Source organism: Dendrobates tinctorius, unplaced genomic scaffold (assembly GCF_039654945.1).
Source record: "Dendrobates tinctorius isolate UK_male_01 unplaced genomic scaffold, ASM3965494v1 ptg000070l, whole genome shotgun sequence".
Taxonomy (NCBI): domain Eukaryota; kingdom Metazoa; phylum Chordata; class Amphibia; order Anura; family Dendrobatidae; genus Dendrobates; species Dendrobates tinctorius.
The window spans coordinates 7666347-7689379 of record NW_027361738.1 but is presented as its reverse complement, the minus strand read 5'-3'; the positions used below and the strand labels follow the sequence as shown (position 1 = coordinate 7689379).

The window sequence follows — 23033 nt, the reverse complement described above, 5'->3', positions numbered from 1 at the left end:
ATCCATGTCAACTGGCTGAAAGTGTGATTTAGTTATTGCCAACACCTGTTAGGTGCACAGGTAAGTTACAGGTGCTGTTAATTACACAAATTAGAGAAGCATCACATGATTTTTCGAACAGTGCCAATACTTTTGTCCACCCTCTTTTTTATGTTTTGTGTGGAATTATATCTAATTTGGCTTTAGGACAATTCTTTTTGTGTTTTTTCAGTTAAGACAAATTGAATGAAGATAATAATAACAAAGAATTTGTGTTTGCAATCATTTTCAGGAAGAAACTGAGTATTATCTGACAGAATTGCAGGGGTGTCAATACTTTTGGCCACAACTGTATATCGCCACCTGTTCGAAGTAGCGATCCTACGAGTCACAATTGACCCTTTAACGAGTCTTGCAGTATAAAAGCTAAATCAGAATCTCAATTTGCAGACACGGTGTTTCGGGCTATTAGCCCTCATCAGTGCAAAGTATGAGAACTGTTTTGGTGAGAGGCTCTGGAGTGTGGTCTAAGGGGTAACTTTTCTCCTTGTGGAGAGTGACATACCGGTTCTGGCATGCCAAGGTAAGGAGGCTTATTCGCTGTACAGTGCTACTCTGGGTAATTTAATATGCAAATTGCCTCTTCAGAGAAAATTGGACTTGAACTCTATAGTGCCACCTGTTACATTGACATCCCTAGGTTTGCATTATATAGCCAGGAAAATAAGAAGAAATATTATGGGAACAGACACTGGAATGTTATATCTGAGGCTATGTGCACAAGCTGCAGTTTTTGCTGCGGATCCGCTGCGGTTTTGACCTCAGCGGATCTGCAGCAGTTCTGCAGACAGTGTACAGTACCATGTAAATCTATGTAATTTACAATCTGCTGTGCACATGCTGCGGATTTTTTACTGCGGAAAAGCTGCGGTTTTGAATCCGCAGAAAGAAATTACATGTCACTTCTTTTCTGCGGATTCTGCTGCGGTTTACCATCTCCTCCATTGTAGAGATGATAAACCGCAGGGAAAACCGCGGGCCAATTCGCAGGTAAAACCGCAGGTCATTTTACCTGCGGTTTTACCTGCAGTTCTGCAGATAAAAATCCGCAGACCAATCCGCAGCGTGTGCACTTAGCCTTAGGCCGGAGTCACACTAGCGATAAAATCGGACGAATGCAATGCGATAAAAAATCGCATTGCATTCGTCCCAATGTTATTCTATGTTGCTGCTCCCATCATGCGTTTTTTTATTGGATCCGTTCATATCGGACCGAGACAATCGCAGCATGCTGCGATTGTCACCGATTTTCAGATCGGATTCGCCAATGCAAGTCTATGGATGCGATTAAAAATCGCATTGAAAACGCACCACACGTGTGACTTGCGACTAAATCGCAAGACTTCTCCTGGTCAACAGGAAAGAGCATCAGGCATTGGTATTGGATGTCAATTTGATGCTTAGATGTGAATAAAATCGGTTCATCGCCGGAAAATGGGATGACAGACGAATCTCTGGACAAGAAACCTTTGTGCGATTTCGTACCGTTAAAATCGGATCGATTTTTAAAACGTGTGTGACTCCAGCCTTAGGGTGATCTTATGTTTAAGTAAAAAAAAGATAGAGAATAAGTATTACATACAGTAAATATCAAGAAATTTGTAATACTCATAAACTATAATGGAGAGCGCCCCTTAGTACTGAACAGAGAGGAGTTGTAATTTCAGGGGGTGCCAAATATGGCTGGGAGCCGCACAGAATGGACATTGTTTGCAGACCGGTCACCATTCTGGTTGCTCTTCTCTGAACTTGCTCCAGTTTGTTCATGTCCTGAAAAAGTCCAGATCAGGAGTGTTACCATCTTTGTATGTCTCAGAGTTTGAAAATTGTGAGAGGCCACGAGAATTGGCTAGAGGTAGAAGCTGGGATACAGTTAGGGAGGTGGAGCTGTTGAAGTCTCCCAGGATAAGGGTTATCAATTCTGAAGACATGAATGGGGTCAAGGAAGTGGGTGGGTGAGCCTGGGGGCCAGTATATGACTGCTACACTGAGAGAGAGGGGATGGAACACCTTGATGGTGTGAACCTCAAAAGAAGAATGGAGTCCAATCGGCCAGTATTTATTTTTAGGGTTAAAAACATGATTGTTGTTGGCAGCGAGGAATGTAGGGTTATCATGGAGTTAGCGGTGATCGTACGGTGGGATATACACATATTGCATGTGTTCTAATCTGAACGTGAATAAGCCGTTCACCCACTATTACTTTTCTGAGAACTAATTATTGTGAACAGCCTGCGGCCTCCACGGATGATTTGTCGCCCAGTCGTGTCATTGTCTGGACGATAGGGGCCAACTGAGAGCTATTCGCCTCAAAGATCACAGCGCTTGTTTCTGTATGACTCATGGCCTGTGGTCTCTGTGATTATTGCATGGCCACTCCAATGTGTTGGCTACGGAAATGCACCCTTTCCGCATTGTGGATACAGACAGCTTCTGAAAGCTGATGGCCGTCGCAGTCCCCCCTAGTACCAGTTACTCAGTCACCATTACTTCTTTAAGAAAGTTGTGCCTGTTCTACAGCAACAAGTCACAGATAACATCACCCGTTGCTGAAAAATTCTATGTCTACAAGGGTGCATTTCAAAAATGACACTTGGACGAGCAAGCATGGACAGGGGAGTTACATCTAGATATCTGGGCACTGGATGTCTCTGGTGGATGTTGGGGCAGTCAGGGATGGGGCTGCTCCACAAGTCTTGCAATCCCTAAGGCTTGCAGGGCGCTTGGGGATGGAGAAATAAACCACTACACACCATAAGATGGAAAACTAAACTACTAGACAACAGGGGTTGGAGAACTAAACTAATAAACAGCTAGAGTTGTAGAACTAAACCACTAACAAGGGTTGGAGAACTAAACTACTAAACAGTTATGATTGCAGAACTAAACAAATTAACATCAGAACATGGAGAACTAAACTAATAGACAACAGGGATTGATGAACTAAACTACTAAACATCTTGGGTTGGAGAACTAAACTAGTACACACCAGGGGATGGAGAACTAAAGCAGTAGACACCAAGTCTTGGGATCCCCAGGGCTTGTGGAACTAACCTCTGTATGTAAGAGTTCCTGCAGTGCTTCTGCCTCCTCCACCTCCTCTAGGGCCTCCACCTTCGCCCTCAACCTCTGCTTTATTTAAACACACGTTCCAACACTGCAGAGAGAATCCCTCTCACATCTCCATACTGCGCAGCCATGGGTCGCCGTAATCAGGCAGTGTTTACAGTAATATGCCTTGGAGATTGCAGTCATACAGATGAACAGTTGTGGACAGCTATCCATGCCGAGTTTGAGCAATGACTGTCTACACTCAACCTGGAGCCAGACCTGGTGGCAGCCCTACGCCGGACCAATCTTACACACTGTCACGTCGCCGTCAGACTCGGGGCCTGCTGTTCCGGTCTCAACCACTTGGAGGCGCTGGACCGTCACTTTGCTGTCAGACTCGGGGACGGCTGTTCCTGCCTCGGCCACTGGGAGGTGCCGTGGTTCGCCCGTGGGTGATGGTGGTGACAGAGACGGGGCTCCTGCGCAGGCATCTGGTGGGCACAGGCTCCGCCCCTCTGTCAGTCATCAGGTGGTTACTGCATCACCATCTGGCCTAGTCCTGGGGGTGGTCCTAATGACATCATCAGTCCGGGAACCTGTGAGGGATGACCTGATCCCTCAAATACCTTGGGACTGGTCTTGCAAGACGCTGGATATATTCTTGGTTCCCCTGCATGTTATTGTGTGATTTGCTATAGTTAACTCTGACCTCAGCCTGGACTTCTGACCATTCTATTGCCTGCCATTTTTGTACCTCTGCCTCTCTCCCGATTTTTGACGCTGACCTTAGCTTGGATTCCTGACCCTTCTTCTGCCTGCTGATTTTGTACCTTTGCTGCCCTCCTGGTTTTTTACTGACCTTGGCCCGGACTTTAGACCCTTCTTCTGCCTGCTGATTTTGTACCTCTGCTGCCCACCGGTCTCCGACTCCTACCTCCGGACCACGATTACGGGTTTTAGTTTTAACCCCTTGGCGGCCGTCCTGCTCTGGTCCACTGTTCCTCTAGACAGCTACCCCCTGGGCCTTGCTACAATTCCAGATCCCTGTATAGGGGTTAAGGGTCTCGGGGTTACTCGGGGCGCTTTTCCTACTGCAGCCCAGATTCACAGATGGCCATCACACACACATGCCATGCATGACTCGCAACCTCAATCTGATGGTACAGCAATTTCTCTGCCACTGTCCCAGCCTGGATGCGCTGCTGCAGAAATCACTGCCATGCTGACTTCCACCATTCCACTTCAGTTGGTATAGAGATGTTTCAGACTACCGGTTAGCCGGTTGATATGCGATATGGCTACACCCTGGAATTAAACCCTGCACATGTTGCAGTGACTGTGGCAGCAGTGCTCGAGACCTGGTGCAGGATGACATTTTTCATAGCATGGCACAACGCAGTACGAACGTGGTGCAATTCACACTTGCGTACTGGATAAAGACAAAGAACTTCTGCACCCTTCTGTACGTTTTCTTAATGGCTAAAAGATGGTTAGTGGTGATGATGCCATCATCAGCATCCCTATTACTGTCATCTACATGCTGGAGCACACTTTAAATAGTGTGGGTGAACAGGTTGTGGTCCTGTGGGAAGAGGAGGAAGCAGAGGAAGATACCTTTAGGGTTAACAATATCTACAAGTTCAGGTCTGTCGTCTCACAAATGTTTGTCATGGTAGGAACAAATGGAGAAGGACCAAAAGGATGAGAAGGAAGAAGTGATGGACACGCAACAGTTAGGAGATAAAGATGATAATAATTCCCTCTGTGTTGTCCGTGGTTGTCAGGAGGGGATGGAGGAAGAAAGCTTGAGTGTTATACCACCACCAACACTGTGGAGTAGGACCTCATGAAGGAGACCTTCTTGAAGCAATATCTGCAACATGATTATTACCCGTATAGTTATGATTCCAAATAATGCTGACTACTGGGTTGCCAGTGTGTTCTATCCACAATACAAAAGTAAATTTTACCTGTTGCTTCCCCCCTGGAAAGGGACGCACCCATGCTGCAATATCGAAACATGCTGGCAGACAATCTTGACAGTGGTTTTACCCAACACAGCAGTGAGGCACACAGTTTGAATCGCAGTGATAGCCTTCCAACCACAGAAACATTCAGTTGTCAATGCAAAAACATTAGCAGTCTTGCAGCGCTGTAGTCCTGTTTTACAGCTCCACCAAGGACAGCATCTAGAAAGAGTTTGTATGCTCTACCCATGTTTGCGAGGGTTTACTCACAGTAATTATTTTTCTACCCACACTACATAGACATACAGATAGTAAATTTAGATTGTGAGTTCTAATGATGACAGTGCCAGTAATGTCTGTAAAGCAAATGTTGAATTATTGGCGCGATATAAGTGATGAAACCTCCCCAAAAAATTGAAAGTGATGCTCAGCCACAGTCAGGTAGCACACATATCAGTTTTGTAGATTATTATTGTCAGAAAAATGTAAAGGTAGTAACACGGGTAGTTGACTCAAAGACAGTGGAGAACTGCCGGTATCGGAGGTCTACTGCTACAGGCAACACACATAAAGGAGACCTAACACAGAACCTACACATTTACAATAATTCATTTGCACACACCAACGAATTGACATCAATTTCACCACAGTAGAAATAGTCTAATAGGGACTGGCAGGTCTTCCACTACACCCAACCCAGCCGATGGACACCCAACCAAGAGTGTTCACATTTCCAAAAAATTATTTTCAGACTACAACAAAGTGACATCAATTTTACCACAGTAGAAATATTATAATAGGGACCGAGAGGTCTTCCACTACACCCAACCCAGCAGATGGACATCCAACCAAGAGTGTTCACATTTACAAAAATTAGTGTCAGACACTAACAAAGTGGCATCAATTTTACCGACAGGTCTTCCACTACACCCAACCCAGCAGATGGACACCAAAGCAGGACTGTTCACATGTCCACAAATTAGTGTTAACATCTCCAGCAGCAGCAACAGCAGGCACATAAGCCCCACTAAAGATGTCAGAGACTGCAATTATGTAAGAACAATGCAGCACACTAAAAACTACAACATCCTGTAACAGAAGTTGTCAGGTGTCTTTGGATAGGACAACATGTTAGTGGTTCATTAGTGCTTTCAGAAACATTAACACCTACCCCACATACACCTCGAACACCAAGCCTAATCCCCCTTCCTCCACAACCTCGCTTTTTCCCAGTCATGATGCTCAGATAGTAAGATAGTATGCTAGGGCAGCTAGGAGAACACTATTAGCAACTAAAAATATTTTTTACTCTGCACACAGCTGAATTTCAGCGGCACAAAATTAGAAGGTAAAATATGGCGTGATTAATCACATTACTCACAGCAGAAAGAATTGTTTCAGAGTCGATGAGGCCTGTATGACAAAGAAGATCTGCTCGAAAAAAATTTCGAAGTGAGATGTCCCCTACTGTATGACATTAGTAACAGATTTGTTTTTTTTTTTTTTGGTGTCGAATCAGATGAGGCCTGTATAACATTGACTAGATGCTACAAACAGTTTCAAAGCGACATGTCCCCTACTGTATGACGTTGGTAATGAAGAATTTTTTGGGGTGCCTGTCGATGAGGCCTGTTTAACACTGACTAGATGCTACAAACAATTTCTAAGTGAGATATTCCCTACTGTGTTACGTTAGTAACAGAAGAATTTTGGGGTGGCCTGTCGATGAGGCCTGTATAGCATTGACTAGATGCTACAAACAATTTCTAAGTGAGATGTCCCCTACTGTATTACGTTAGTAACAGAAGAATTTTGGGGTGGCCTGTCGAGGCCTGTATAACATTGACTAGATGCTACAAACAATTTCTAAGTGAGATGTCCCCTACTGTATTACGTTAGTAACTAGGGATGAGCTTTCCGATATTGAAATATCGGAAATCGGCCCAATATTTGCGATATCGGAATTCCGATTTCCGATTCCGATATTTTTTTCACATCGGAAATCAGAAATCGGAAAGAAGAAGAAGACTAAGCATGGTTTAAAGGGAGTTTATCCGTTCCTCCACGTGGTGCTCCTGGAAACTCCCGGCAAAGCAAGGTGAGCTGAACGCAGACACATGTCAGTCAAAGGGCATATTGACACCACCACTGGCAGTTTTAATTTAATAATGTAAAATCACTAACCCTAACCCTAACTATCCCTAACCCCTAACCCTTAACCCTTACCACTAACCCTAACCCTAACTAACCCTAACCACTAACCCTTACCCTAACCCTACTAACCCTAACCCTAGCCCCTAACCCTGCTAACCATAAGCATAACCGTAACCCTAACCCTACTAACCCTAACCCCTAACCCTAACCCTACTAACCATAAGCATAACCCTAAACCCTAACCCTACTAACCCTAACCCTACTAACTATAAGCATAACCCTAACTGTAAACCCTGACTCTACTAACCCTAACTAACCCTAACCCCTAATCCTTACCCTAACCCTACTAACCCTAACCCTAAACCCTAACCCCTAACCATAACCCTTCTAATCCTAACCCCTAACCCTACTAACCCTAACCCCTAACCCTACTAACCATAACCATAACCCCTAAACCTAATAACCCTAACCCTACTAATTATAAGCATAACCCTAACCCTAGCTAACCCTAACCCTTACCCTAACCCTACTAACCATAAGCATAACCCTAAACCCTAACCCTACTAACCCAAACCCCTAACCCTACTAACTATAAGCATAACCCTATCCGTAAACTCTGACTCTACTAACCCTAACTAAGCCTAACCTCTAATCCTTACCCTAACTCTACTAGCCCTAACCCTAAACCCTAACCCCTAACCATAACCCTACTAATCCTAACCCCTAACCCTTACCCTACTAACCCTAACCCCTAACCCTACTAACCATAACCATAACTCCTAACCCTAATAACCCTAACCCTACTAACCATAAGCATAACCCTAACCCTAACTAACCCTAACCCTAAACCCTAACCCAACTAACCATAAGCATAACCCTAACCATAGCTAACCCTAAACCCTAACCATAACCCTAACTAACCCTAACCCCTAATCCTAACCCTACTAACCCTAACCCTACTAACCATAAGCATAACCCTAAGCCTAACTAACCCTAACCCTAAACCCTAACCCCTAACCCTACTATCCATAAGCATAACCCTAACCCTAACTAACCCTAACTCCTAACCCTTACCCTAACCCTACTAACCCTAACCATAACCCTAACCCCTAACCCTAACCATACTAACCCTAAACCTTACCCTACTTACCATAAACCCTAACCCTACCCCAACTAATCCTAACCCAAAGAAAAAACACCGCTGTTAAGATGGTGACCAGTTTTCCTGCTACAGCTTTCGCTCTGTGCATTTTTCTAGCGATTGTTTTGCTCCTCTGCCTCTGCAAACTCCTTCCCCATTATCCTGAGGTGTTTCCCCTCCATTTTATCCATTATATAGCACTGTATTAGTCATTTTGTAATTCCGATTTTTTTCTCCCATTGACTTGCATTGATATCGGAAATCGGAAATTCCGATATCCGATATTTTTTCAATATCGGAAATCGGAATTCCGATACGATATCGGGCAATATCGCTCATCCCTATTAGTAACAGAAGAATTTTTGGGGGCCTGTCGATGAGACCTGTATAACATTGACTGGATGCTACAAACAATTTCTAAGTTAGATGTCCCCTACTGTATTACTTAAGTGACAGAAGAATTTTTGGGCACCTGTCGATGAGGCCTGTATAACATTGACTAGATGCTACAAACAATTTCAAAGTGACATTTCCCTTACTTCACATTTAGCTAGTGAAAAAATATTATTTAGAATACTATACTCGTGCATGGAGCACAACAGAAGCAGTACATAACACACTTGTAGGACATGTGCCCTGCTGGCTTTGTCTGTGGACCTCAGTAATGGCCAAAATAAAAACAAGTGCTGGAAGGTAAATTTAACAGCCACACTGGACACTAGCTACCTATGCTATCTAACTGATATACAACTGCCTAGCTAGCTAGCTAAAATCTTGCTACTAACATTGCCAGCATCAGGAGCAGTCTCTCTACGCTGTTACAGTGTCAAAATGGCGCTAAAACAAGATTTTAGCTATTTATATGGAGAGGGACGTAATTTCAGCAGCCAATGCAACAAGCCATTGTGTCAGGACATTGTGGGTGTTTCTTGCACACTGATTGGCTTGCCACAATGTACACACATAAAGGTAGGGGGAAAAAAATGACTGTTTACAAAAATACTGCACCTCTAAGCTCTGCAAACCCCCTCCCCTCATCAAACATGTGCTAAACGCTCATGATACACCACCATTATCGTTGCTAAAGTACTGAAAATACTTTTGTGGCAATGTAAATATTTTCCTGCACTTTTACCGAATGTTACCAATTTTTTAAATAAAATTTTGCTCATGTTTCCGATCACAAATCCGAATGTGCCATATTCGCGACGAATTTATGTTTGGCGATCGTTTTCCAAATTATCACTAGTCAAGATAAGGTCTGGAAGACCAAGCAAAATTTCAGTAAGAGCTGCTCCTAGGATTGCTGGCTAGGCAAATTGGAACCCCCGCTTGAGTGCAAAAGACCTTCATAAAGATTTAGCAGAATCTGAAGTTGTGGTACATTGTTGTACAGTTCAGAGACATCTGTACAAATATGGCCTTCATGCTAGAGTCATCAGAAGAAAACCTCTCTTGCATCCTCACTATAAAATTCAGCATCATAAGTATGCAAAAGAACATGTAATAAAGAAGCCTGATGCATTTTGCAAACAAGTCCTGTGGATCGATGAGGTTAAAATAGAACTTTTTGGCCACAATGATCAAAAGTATGTGTGGAGGAAAAAGGGAACAGAATTTGAAGAAAAGAACATCTTGCCAACCATTACGCATGGGGGTGGATCAATCATGCTTTGGAGTTGTGTTGCAGCCAATGGCACAGGAACATTTAATGGGTAGAGGTAAGAATGGATTCAATGAAATTTCAACAAATTCTTGATGCAAACATAACACCATCTGTAAAAAAGCTGAAGTTGAAAAGAGGATGAAAATCTGTGACCAGGCCTCAAAATAGCAGTGAATGCAAGATGACCCAGGAATCTCACAGAACTGGAAGAATTTTCCAAGGAAGAATGGATGAAAATCCCTCAAACAAGAATTGAAAGACTCTTGGCTGGCTATAAAATGTGTTTACAAGATGTGACAAGAGCAAAACGGGTGCTACCAAGCAGGGTGCCCAAACTTTTGCATTGGCCCATTTTCCTTTTTGCAATTTTTAAAATGTAAACGATACACATATATATATATATATATATATATATATATATATATACACACTATATATATATTTGCCTAAAATACAAAGGGTCATCTTTAACTTTAGCCCTTTTAGAGATCATTTCATCTTCAACTTGCTTAACTGTTCACAATAACAGTAATTTTGACCAGGGGTGCCCAAACTTTTGCATGCCACTGTACTATTAATTTATGAAGAAGAAATGAACCAACAGTCACTCTTTAAGTACACATTTGTTTAATAAGAGCACAATGGCCTACATACCTATAATAGACAAAGCTGAATGAATATTCCGCATTGGCTATTAAAGATATAAGAGCTGTTAATGATGGGCAGAGATATTACATATAAAAGTTTGCAAGTCTAAACTCTGGAAAAGAAATATGCGATTCCTTTAAGAAGAGAAGTCTATTACAGACACAGGTTTTATGAAGTTGGCAATATCTAGGCATATATATTCTATATACGGTACTAAGGTGAATTCTCAACAGAAACTGCAGTAACTGTTTAGTTCATTGCCGAAATTTGGTTGAAATAAAACATATAAAGTGTTTGGAATGTGGCCAGTCTCAATATGTTGGCTGGTTTTTATTACATGAACTGTTTGCATTTCTCATGTAAAGCTGGGGCTTTGCAAAGTCTGCCATGAATTATATCATAAGCTCAGACAAAAAGAATCTAGAAGCGAGTGGCCATAGTTTATTCTGTAAAGTGAATAAATAAGGTAGATGGATGCTGTACATATATTTTATATATAGATACAGACAAATAATGGTATATATACTGTATATTCTATATAGAGACATAGCAGGGGGGGATTTTTCAAGAATGACATTTTGTATGCCAGTCTTGATCCAAAGTACGCTGGAGCAAGATGCGCAAAATAATGCTGAGGGATCTATGCCTCTTAATGAATTTGGTGCATCGTTTGGTTGCCCGTGTTCAAGCATCAGGAAATGTAGCCCAGTCATAGACTAGATGGAGTACAGTTGTACATTTTTGTTATAACTTTTGCCACTTTTGTGTTGTAAATTATAGCTAATCTGCCATGTCCTTGACTCTAGTATTGTAGAGACTGTCCTTCCTTCATGACTTCTTTCCTTCCACAATCATTTACTCCACTTGAAATAAAGACAGACCAGAATGTTGGAATAAATTAGCCAAGTCGGCCTTTACTATAACAAATATAACAATAATAATAACTTTTTGGATGAAGGAGGTTCTTGGAGCTCCAAAAGGCCTCACATTACCAAAATATTTTTCAATCTTCTGTTATTACCCCCAGCCGCAAGCACCAGCTCGAAGGCATCTTCATCGCTGGAAACCTTCACCATGTCCTCTCCCCAGGGACCCCACCCTGAGGAGTCACAAAAACTCTGCCAGGCCATTCCCAAATCCCAAACACTATTGGTCTACTTGATGCACAAACCCCCCAACACAATTTTCACCAACTCCAAAAACCCCTTCCCACCGCCAAGCCGAAATGACACCATGACAATCCTAACTGTGCCCATATTCTGGACTAACAAAAAAAGGGAGGGGGCAAAAACAAGGGCAGACAGGACCTTTTCCTGTGGTATCTTCGTCCAGATAAATGCCCCTACAGCCCCTCCCACCCTATTTATGTCTCTACACATTTAAAATTAATCACCCCCTCAATACCTACTCCTTAAACTTTTGACCCCACTTCCCACAGCTACGTGCAAAGCATTTAACCCGTTGTTGGCCCTACAAAGACGAGTCATGTGTCACTCTGCCCATAGCTTTGTTAGGGCTCCATTTCACCTTTATCTAAGCTTCACCAACTTTTCAAGATTTTTTCTGATATGGCTTAAAAGAAAAAAGTTGCAAAACTTTTGCAGAACTGTGTGGTATGCAAACATTTGCAACTTTTTGCAATAGTTTTTAGGTGTAAAATGAATTAACCCTATTGTGATACAAAAGTCAACCCTTTAAAAAAAATGAACAGATTTGTGTGCTTTCAGCTACAGCTATGTTCTCAAAATGGGCATCGGATGAGTTTTTGATGTTACAGATTTTCTGCAGCATTCCTTCACATATTAGGTAACTTATGTTATTCACGTTTTTATCATGTTTTTGATGCTTCAGTTTTCATCTCCTTTTGGTATGTAATGTTAAAAATAAAGCTGCTTTGTTTCTGTTTTTTGATACTTCATGGTATTTGCCTATAACAAAAATTTATTGGTACAGTCAAATGCGGAAACGCACTGAAAATACTTGTTTTTTACCCGTAGTTTTTTTTGCATCCGATACAATTCTATGAAACATATGCACATAAAATGCAATATACCTGCAAGAAAAATTGAATGCAGCAGGTTGCATACATAGACCACAGGTCAGCTTATGCTACATAAAAAAGTGCATGAGGAAAGAGATCTGTACAAATCCCATCCACTTTGCTGGCACTATAAGATGCTGCGTTTTTAGCTCAGTGAAAATACGCAGTAACAAAAATTCACCAAAAACTCATTGTGGAACTTAACTTTACTGAAAATTAATTATTTGACAACAGATTTTTTTTTTTTTTTTATCTTTAAAAGAAATTTTATTTTGAAAAATGCTGCTTTCAATCTTTAAACCCCTGTTCTGTGGAGGCTACAAATTAACATTTATGACAGCAATTGTAAGGAGGAGTACCAGAGCAGGGGTACCTTTTACACACCGGTTCCGGAACTGCTGGGGCTGTCACCCATGTTGCCGGGGGGAAGATCTAGAGTGCTGGACTAACCAAGTCATGTGACTGGGGTAGGCGAGGCGGGAGTATATAGCGCTGCGCGTTGGAAAAAGAGCAGAGCTCGCGCAGGAAAGCTGAGTAGCCAGACAGGCGCTGAGGCCGCTGTGAAGGCAGAGCGTCTCGTTTGCACTGGCCGCCCCTACAGGCCCCCTGCAGAGACGTCGATCACTGGTAGGCGACCAATTGACAGATTCCCGCCTCCTCGCCAGGAGGTGACTCAGGGCTGACGCTACAGACTGTGCCGTTAGTAGAAAGCCATGAGGGACGCCCAGCTAGGCCAAGACCTGTTGTACAAGGATTTGCACACCCCGCGGAGTGAGAGCTCATTCCGGCGGTACCTCACATTGGACTCGGTACCGTGCCAGACACCGTTAAGTACAGGAAATCTACCCGTTTCTCAGAGACTTCGTCGAGACATCACGTGCCGCTGTTGTCGGTGCCTACCGTTGGACCCCCGTCTATCACAGACTTCATCTGGACCTCCCGTGCCCCTGTTGCCAGTGCCACTGTTGGAACCCTGAGACGCTGCACACCAGAAGACTACAGTGTGATAAGTTTTCTCTATTCTTTCTGAACTGTCGTTCGTCCTTGTCCCTTCCCGCGCAAACTCCCTTTCCCGTCCTTTGTCCTATCATACCCCTCCATTTCCCCTTACTCCCTGCGTGGAGTGTGTTTGATATTAATAAAATTCTGTTAACTCTTGATCTGTCTCCTGTCCGTGGCGGCATCCCGCGTTTCCTGCGATTTCTACACAATGATCACAACAAGTTTACTGCACCCTGACCAGTGATAACTGGGAAGTGATTAGTAATGTTTGGTTGGATGTATCAGGCCTCAAGTTAACAGTTCTTTAAGTTGATGTGTTGGAATAAGGAATATGGTGTACATTATTTTAACATGGGTCAAATTATGATTGCTGCATGTTTGGGTCAGAGAATTTCCAAATCAGCTTATCATTTCTTGTGGTTTTTAGTAGTTAGCATCTACCAAAAGTAGTCAAAAAAGGATGACTGGTGCCCAATGACCATTGAGGTTTGGAGAGTGAAGTCTAATCTGTTTGGTCTGAAAAATAATTAGCTACTGAAGAAAGATATCAGAATACGCAGTGTATCACAGCTTGCTGCGTATGAAGCTGTGCAGCACACCGTAGAGTGCCCCTGTTCACTACCAAAACGCATCAGGACTGAACAAGCAGCAATGCAAGAACATAGCTTGGTCCGATGACTCCTGTTTTCTTTTCATTGTGTGGATTGCCAGGTGCATGTGCATCACTTTATAGGATCGCTTGCTGTATATGAGATTGCGTATCACCATAGCACACAATATTAGGCCTAATTCACATATTCTTTTTTTTTACTCGTGTGAAAAAAACAAAACAATTGTCATCGGTGTGTTGCATCATATTAATTCTATTATCCATTGCAATGCTAAAAGCACACAGCGCGCAGACAGCACATGAATGTCATCCGTGTGCTGGCTGTTATTTTCATGGACCAGTAAACTTGTGTAAGTGATTTTGATCTGTGGCTTATATCGAATGGGGACTAGTCTCTATGATATTTTTAGGACTACCTGGTCCACAAAAAAATACAGACATTTGAACAGCTGACATAGATTATAATGGGTAAATGTGTAATGAGACGCAAGGGCGAATTGCTCATCTTCCACACCAGGCATGCTACAGAGAAACGGGGTCCTGACTCGGTGTGTCTGCAGTCATATTTATGTTTTGTACACCTCGGTGTTCAGCGCTGCCACGCATTGCATGGCACCAGTCCCCTTTGACTCCACGATAAGAAAACCATACCAGCTCATAAAAGCAAAATTCTTTTACTGATAACCAAACTCATATACAGAGAGTACCAGGAAATGAGCTTGCTATGATCTTCTGTACAATATATAGGCACCTCACCTTTGGTTATGTACAGTGTCACAGTTGGTGAAATAGAGATTACAATAGATTTGCAGGTTAGGTTGAGAATCTCCATTCTTGCCCAATAAAGCACCACCTAAAGCTGTGCTTTTAGTTGTGACCACTACATTTCAGTAGCCTCTTCTTGAGAGTCACGTAAAGACGCACCTCTAAGGTTATTGCCCCATCCTTGCTAACTCTGTCTCTCTGAACACAGCTTCCAAGGTCTAACTGACACTAAGACATTCCCAATCTTTCCTTAAGGTACTGTCACACTTAGCGATGTACCAGCGATCCCGACCAGCGATATGACGCGGTCAGGATCGCTGGTGCATCGCTAAGTGGTCGCTAGTGAGTTGCCACACAGGCAGATCTCACCAGCGACATCGCTGGGGATGGGGGTCGCTACTTACCTGTCACACTAGGCGATCCTGCGTCCTCCCGCCCGGCTCCACGCTCGTCGCTCGTCTCTCCACAGGAAGCGCTGCAGGAAGCTGACGACGAGAAACAGTCCTTGACGTTCTCGCGCGATCAGTGATAACCAGCGGGGGAGCCAGTCGTAGGTAAGTATCAGACACAGCGATGTCGCTAGCAATATCGCTGTAACATTATAGCGATATTGCTAGCGATATTGCTTAGTGTGACAGTACCTTTAGAGACATTCCTAGACGTTTCATGCTGTTGGTCTACCGACTTGCCTGCTTAAAGAAGTACACTGTCACTACTGGAATTCTCTTGCTCTGGCTCCCTCTTCCTGATCTCTTCACATACACACACCTGGTGGTGATCACCTTATACTCAGGGTGTCCTTTCTTCTACTGTCTGCCACCCACTACTAACTACCAAACATGAACTGACCCACAGGTACCCAATCCTGCTCTCCAACTATAGGATGGCCCTAGGCCCTATAGTTAACCCTGTCATGCCTGACTGGCAAGAACTGCAGCCTCCAGGAGGACAATACATATATTACAATACATTTTCATACATTTAAAATAACAGGGGTTTCCAGAGGGGTGCAACATCATCCTCTCCAACCTTACACCTTACACATGTACTGTCTGTGAAAAAAGTAGACTGAACATGTGCGTTGAAAACAGAGATATGAATGAGGCCTTATGGCAAATGATTTAATTGTTATGACTGTTCAGTGTGTATAGGTAATGACTTTGGTTAAATAGAAAATAACATATACATTGGTCTTCTTAGGTTGCCAGAATTGAAGGGGGAAAACACTAAGCAATTCTAATACAGTCAAAAAATTGATTGTCAGCCAGGTCATAGTGTAAAGGGGTTAAGTTAATAATGTTCATTGTGGTATTTATGCTTTATTTTGTGTACTGGTATTGCTACATGTTACATGTACTACCTCATGTATGATATGGTACTGCTACCCCTTCTGGGTATTACCATTGCTTTGTCTCCATGTTCTTAATTGCATATAGTGTGATAATGTTCACTATGTTTCATGTACAGTATAGGGAAAGTGTAATGCTCTTAGTTGGACGCTAGAGGGGTGCACTCTAGTATACAGAACAGTTAGTAGGTAGTATAGGGTTAAGTGTAGGAGGGCCTGCCAGGAGTTAAGGTTAGAGCAGAAGGGAAGTTAGTCAGATGGGGCCAGGGTGCCCGAAGTGTCCACATGGGCTATAGGCCCAGGACGGCTCGGCAGCCACGCCACATTAAGCAGCTAAAGCCCACGTTATCCATGGCCACTGGGTATCATTGCAGTGGGCTAGTACAGTAGGAAGAAGATGTGACGACTCATAGCCTGGGCAGACGCCTTTAGGGCGGGAGTTGGTTGGAGTGAGGAACAGAAGGAAGTTGAAGCTTGGCAGGGAATGGACAGAAGAGCCAGATGCTTTTCCAGAGGCAACTAAACCGGGTGGCAGATGATTTCAAGTCTGGAGCGAAACAGGCAGAAGGAATTGTCATCATGGCGAGGTTAGGCCAGGAAGAAGCTGGGAAGCAGTCTAAGACAGTCTGGTCTGGACGTGTGCTGTACAGAAGCATCAGCAAAATAGGGAAAGCTGAGGAAACGAGTAAAGTTGAATGTGAATTCCATTATGTGCCAACTGTGGATATAATGTGTAAAGTCCTAAGTAAAGAAAATGTTCAAGTTATTCTGGACTGTGTCTCCATTAGTGGGGATCGCCTGGAAGAAGGGCCGTCACCCCCTGGGAAGTGCCCAGGGGGACCTGAACCTGGAGACACAGGTACGCTGAGCAGTGGATTCTTCAGTGTCCCTGGCCATCACTACAGTCCTGGCCTCCCTTTACATTTACAGTGAGAAGCAAACATGTCAGTGAATGAAAATTACATAATCATCAGGCATCATCATCTCATTAATTTGACATGTTGCTCTGGTATAGAAATAATTCATTTGCTTCAACAGGAAAAATAAGTAACGTATTTCTGCTATTGTAGTGTCATAAAATAAGTTTCTCTAAGGGTATGCTCACTTGTCAGGTATATGCTTTTCATTTTCTGTCTGGATTTGTGGTAAAAAAAAAAATCTCCTATAGAAATTATTGTGCAATGCAGATTGTAAATCCACAGCAGATCAGTTATTGTTGAGGATCAGAAGGGTTGCGAATTTTCCTCATTGACCTCAATAATGAAAGTCAATATCTGCAACAAACCCCAAAACTTATCAACCTTGCTGAGTAATAATCATTCAAAAAAATAAAGGGTGGCTCTCACCAGAATAAAATCCAAAGTTTTATTGGTCACATTAAAAACATTTTCGGCAGGACGGTGGGTTGTGGAGTGCGAGAACGATGGCCGTTTTGCGCAATTGCGCTTCAACGGGTCAATTGTTTGCCTACAGCATAGTTTGATAATATTGGTGTATATTGCTGCAGATGGCTCAGCGGCGGTGCTCATTACTTTGCGCTTGGACTACTTGCTGAGTAATAAACTTTTTACAAAGTTTAAAATTAAAATAATCCCTGCTTGTCACTTCAGGAGTTCGCTTGAATGGTATCCTGCAGCAGGTCTGTGCATCCACTGCAGAAAATCAGAGCCCACATTATAATGGTAGCAGAGCCCCATGCAAGGAAGTCTCAGATCTTATCACATGGCGGGTATAGTTTTTTCTTTCAGTTTTGCACACTACTGTTTTCCGCAAAGAAATAAGAAGCAAGATTCACAACAAGTGCACTATTTGGTGCGCATTTGCAGTTGTAGTTTTCCCAGCATCAAACTGGCTACACGCGAGAATACCCCGAAGGTGGGTTCACATGAGCGTACAAAAAATTGTTTAAAGTTTCAACTAGAAAACTCAGACAATTTTTTCTCACTTGTCAGCAGTGTGCAATCCATGTACAGTCCATATACAATTCGTTTTTTACAGCAACAGCTATTAATCATTTACAAGTCCGTTCAGATTTTCCTATGCTACAGAATAGACATGGCATCTGATTTTTCTCATGCACCCATAGACTTAAACGGGTGTGTCTCATTTGATTTATGGAAGAAACTAGTGTAGGCTGCAATTATTTTCACACACAGATTCGGTCCGTGAAACAAATCGTTCATCTGTACTGCCCCATTGAATAACATTGGTCTGAGTGCTGTCCATTTTTTGCATTGACCGTACGCTGACTGAAAATATGGTCAGTCGTGTGAATGAACCCTAAATGTGGTCAGGTGTATGTCAGAACATATACACTCACCTAGTTATACTCTTTTTTCTTTTAGCCCAATTCCAATCATTATTTTACATGGAGGGCCATCACTGGGAAAAAGTAGAGACATCAAGACTTTTAATATAATTTTACTAAGTAAGGAAAATCAATTGAAATGAGAAATGTTGAATTTCCTGCAAGATATCATATAGTCTTGTTTTTCTTTTTCTTTAAAAAAAATTAAAGTATAAAATATAGAACTGTTCTAGTGCTGGACATACTCTTTAAATAAAATGGTTTCCATAGTTATAATATATACTATTGTATAGTGTATTAGAGAATATAATATCATGAGAATGATGTCCTTCAATGTGCCAACAAAACAGACATTGGGGGGGTATTGCTAGGATAGGCCACCAATATCTGTTCTGCAGAGGTCTGTCTACAGTTACTGCCATGGATACTTGCAACTTCAGGAAAGCGACATGCCACTTTGTGTTTTGTTTGGTCTACTTTCTTTTTCCTTATGACTGCGCGATTGGCATGATCATGTCAATCATAGCCATCATTAGGGGCATAACTATAAAAGATGGGGGCTGCAGTCACACCTGAGTTTAAGGAGCCCAAACAGTTCCTTTGGCACATATTAGGAGGCCAATACTATTAAAGACCCATGGTAGGGGTCCTGTTGGAAATTTTGCATTGGAGCCCAAAAAGGTTCAAGCTATACCACCGATGATCAAACCCCAGAAGATCAGGGATTTGTGAAATATACTAGTTAAAAAATGGAGCACTGGAGGCCAAATGGCACAACACTTTCTAGTGTTGCTGTTACCAAGTTCTGATAATCAGCGCAATCACTTCTGTTTGGACCATACCCATACCCAGAAAAAAGCCATCAATGTCTAATGTCTGTCTTTTTGGTTGATGCTACATCTGTAGAGACTGACTTTCTAGAGAGCACCTATAGAAAAAAGATTGGGTGAGACCCATGAACTGTTCTAAGTAATGAGGTGTGTGGAGCTATCACGACCGCACTTTACCGTAAGCCGGCTATTTTTGGTACAGGTAGTATGTACAAGCTGCTCTATATAAAGTAGTGTGTACGGAAATTTTTTCCTGAGCCTATTAATGCAGCACTTATAATTTTGAGACCTGCCATTTCTCATATTGTCACTTTAAACTTTTCTTCCAAATACTCTTGTTTGAATCCAGCTCTGCTGAAGCCGTAAGACGTCCACACTGAAAGGTGTATTTATTTTACTTTGTGCAACTGGTTTTATGCTGTTCAGTTATAGCTTTGAGTCTTACTCCTTCAGAGGTGTTAAATACATCTTAAATCGTAAAACAAATGTTTGAAAATGCGGGGCTGGATATACAGCAGGCCGTCTTTTAAAAGTCCCTTTATATTTATCAAAAATCCAGAATAAATTTACGCCTCCTCATTCTCCATGCTCCTAAATTTCTGGTAAAGATTAATAGTGCACACGTAGCGTGTAGTATTTTTATTGATATTTCATGCTAGTATGGAATACTGGTTTTTGTGTTCTTGGTGTCCGGTCAATAAATTGAAAAAACACATTTATTAAAGGGACATGGGACATTACTACCTAATACATTCCTGGCATATCCATAGGTTATGCCATAAATACCTGAAAAGATATTCCATATGCCAAGAAGGAAATAGTCTTGGTTTTGCATTAATTGGTTTCCATCAGGTATTTTTCACAAGAAAATTGTATTCTGTGGAACTATTCTTAAAATCAGAAATACGGATCCCATACACAATACTTCACAATATGTTGGTTTCAGTGTGAAAATGGATTTGTCCTTGTTGTTGGCTGTGGTAAACAGAAGCTGAGATGCTACTGGGAATAAAAACACCATAAAATGTAAGAAAAATAAATAATTTTCTCCTAATTTGACTCAATCCTTTGTTCTAGTAATATTTTGGACACCACATGGGCAGGTCATGATTCTCCCTGTCCTCTCTAATAATTAACCTGATATTCTTGTTTAATATACACAGTACATTACCCCCCTGGCTCCACCTATTTAACATATCACGTTCCTTTCTCCACTTATAGAACATTTCCCCTCTGACTTTAACATTAGTGAATCACTTTGACTCCACATACAGAGCTTTATGTCTCCAACTCTATGTATGATCTCTATGGCCCTGGGTAGAGTGCATTACCATTCTCTTTCTACATATGATATATTACCTCACTGCCTGCACGTATTGGCATCATCCGCCTGGCTCCAAATTGAGCCCAAACAAAATTCAATGTGAATCTCCTTATATAAAGGTACTACTTTCCAGTGGATCAGGAAGGGAATATTCATTTTCCCCAAATTTAGTGAAAATTAGATCCAGTTGACCAGAAAATTTTGTTTGTCCTTCTTGTAAATCCAACAGCTAGGTCTTAGAAAGGTTGAACTTGATGGACATGTGTCTATTTTCAAATCAAGTAACTATCTAACAATAACCTAAGTGGAATGATGGAGATTTTGATCTGGTGAAATGAACAGAAGAATAATGTTCGGCAATTTCCTACCCTTCTTCTTGCAGAACCTCACACTACATAACTCTGTTGGAGGCATGGTTGGACCTCCATCACACCAGCTATCAAATTCAAGACTGCCAAACCACGATACCAGCGTTGTAATACAGCAGGCAATGCCGTCTCCCCAGTCCAGCTCGGTCATCACGCAAGCACCTTCTACAAATCGGCAGATTGGGTAGGGTGACAATTCTTATGTTCTCTCTTAAAAGTTTTACAGTTCCTTTTATAGTTTATTAGAATATCAACTGAATGTGTCTATAGTTATAAATATGACAGATGTAAAGAATATTTTTGACTGTGATGGACAAGAATTAGCACGGTACTATTTCCAATTAGGGCTCTTGGTTCCTTTTATGACTTAAATGATTTTGAATCGAAGACGATATGTGTTATCTTGTTGGCACACACTCAAAGATGTTTGACCTTTTGAAGAATTTCTTTTAGTAAAAATGACTAAGGCACATATTAAAAACAATGTTCTGAACACTCGAACTATATGTTCTTTTGCAAACCATGATTTTTTTAAATGTTTCTAACCGTGTGGTTGAATAAGGTCGATGTGGTATGTAATCTTAATTTTAGGCTGTTTAAAATATAAATTCTATAGCAGTATATCTTTTAGCTTGCATTTTTTTACAGTTTTTGATTAATTTTATTTAATTGGTAAAATTGTATGCTAAATAATCATAGATTTAAAATGTGTGATGGACATTTGGCAATTTAGAGTGCTAAGAATATTAGTTTGTGACCCTTGAACTTTTGAATTTAGCTGTTGCTGTATGAAGACAACTAAAGGAGACAATGGGACTCCATTGGGCACACCAAATAAAAGGTTTAGTCCACACTCAGCAAATACTATCATTGCAAAAATGAATCGCAAAAGAGGACAGTGCTCTTTAAATCAGTATGCCTATCATATACAGTATAGCTGTATAGCTAGAGTAAAAAAACAAAAACAAAACAACACTGGATACCAAAAAATTGTGCATGAATAGGCGCTTGGTGAAGTTACCATGCAGAGGTACTAAAAGCAGGAGTCATTTTTGAAAATGTATGCCTCAAATAGTTGTAGCATGAGCTGGAGGAAACTTTCCTGCTGACGCTGGAAAAGACTATCCAGCTGATACTGGAAACCAATTTTTGGTCATATGGGCATATATTAGTTTAAAAGTAGTAAGATGCCATAGAAAAAAGATTCTGTTACAGAAACTGCTGATGGTCTCTTAAATATACCATGGAAAAAATACACCATAACAGAAACCGATGATGGTCCCAAAGAGAAGAAGAGGCTTTAATGTAGGTACAGCATACAATTTCTTAGACTATACAGGTCGTTCTCACAAAATTAGAATATCATCAAAAAGTTAATTTATTTCAGTTATTCAATATAAACAGTGAAACTCATATATTATATAGAGTCATTACAGAGTGATCTCTTTCAAGTGTTTATTTCTGTTAATGTTGATGATTATGGCTTACAGCCAATGAAAACCCAAAGTCATTATCTCAGTAAATGAATATTTTATAACACCAGCTTGAAAAATGATTTTAAAATCTGAAATGTTGGCCTACTGAAATGTATGTTCAGTAAATGCACTCAGTACTTGCTCGGGGCTACTTTTGCATCAATTACTGCATCCATGCGGTGTGGCATGGAGGCGATCAGCCTGTGGCACTGCTGAGGTGTTATGGAAGCCCAGGTTGCTTTTATAGCAGCCTTCAGTTACTTTCATCTGAAAACAACACCTTAGACCAATGAGAA

The 23033-nt window shown here is 41.7% G+C and overlaps 1 protein-coding gene across 4 annotated transcripts in view; it reads left to right on the top strand.

Annotated features, from left to right (window-relative positions):
• The window catches only part of CREB5 (cAMP responsive element binding protein 5), a 678892-nt gene that overhangs the window by 219527 nt on the left and 436332 nt on the right, over positions 1 to 23033 (top strand). For all 4 annotated transcript variants that reach the window (XM_073581352.1, XM_073581350.1, XM_073581351.1 and 1 more), the window contains one exon: positions 21277 to 21446. In XM_073581352.1, coding sequence (XP_073437453.1) covers positions 21277 to 21446 — 170 coding nt within the window. The remainder of the gene's footprint in view (positions 1 to 21276; positions 21447 to 23033) is intronic.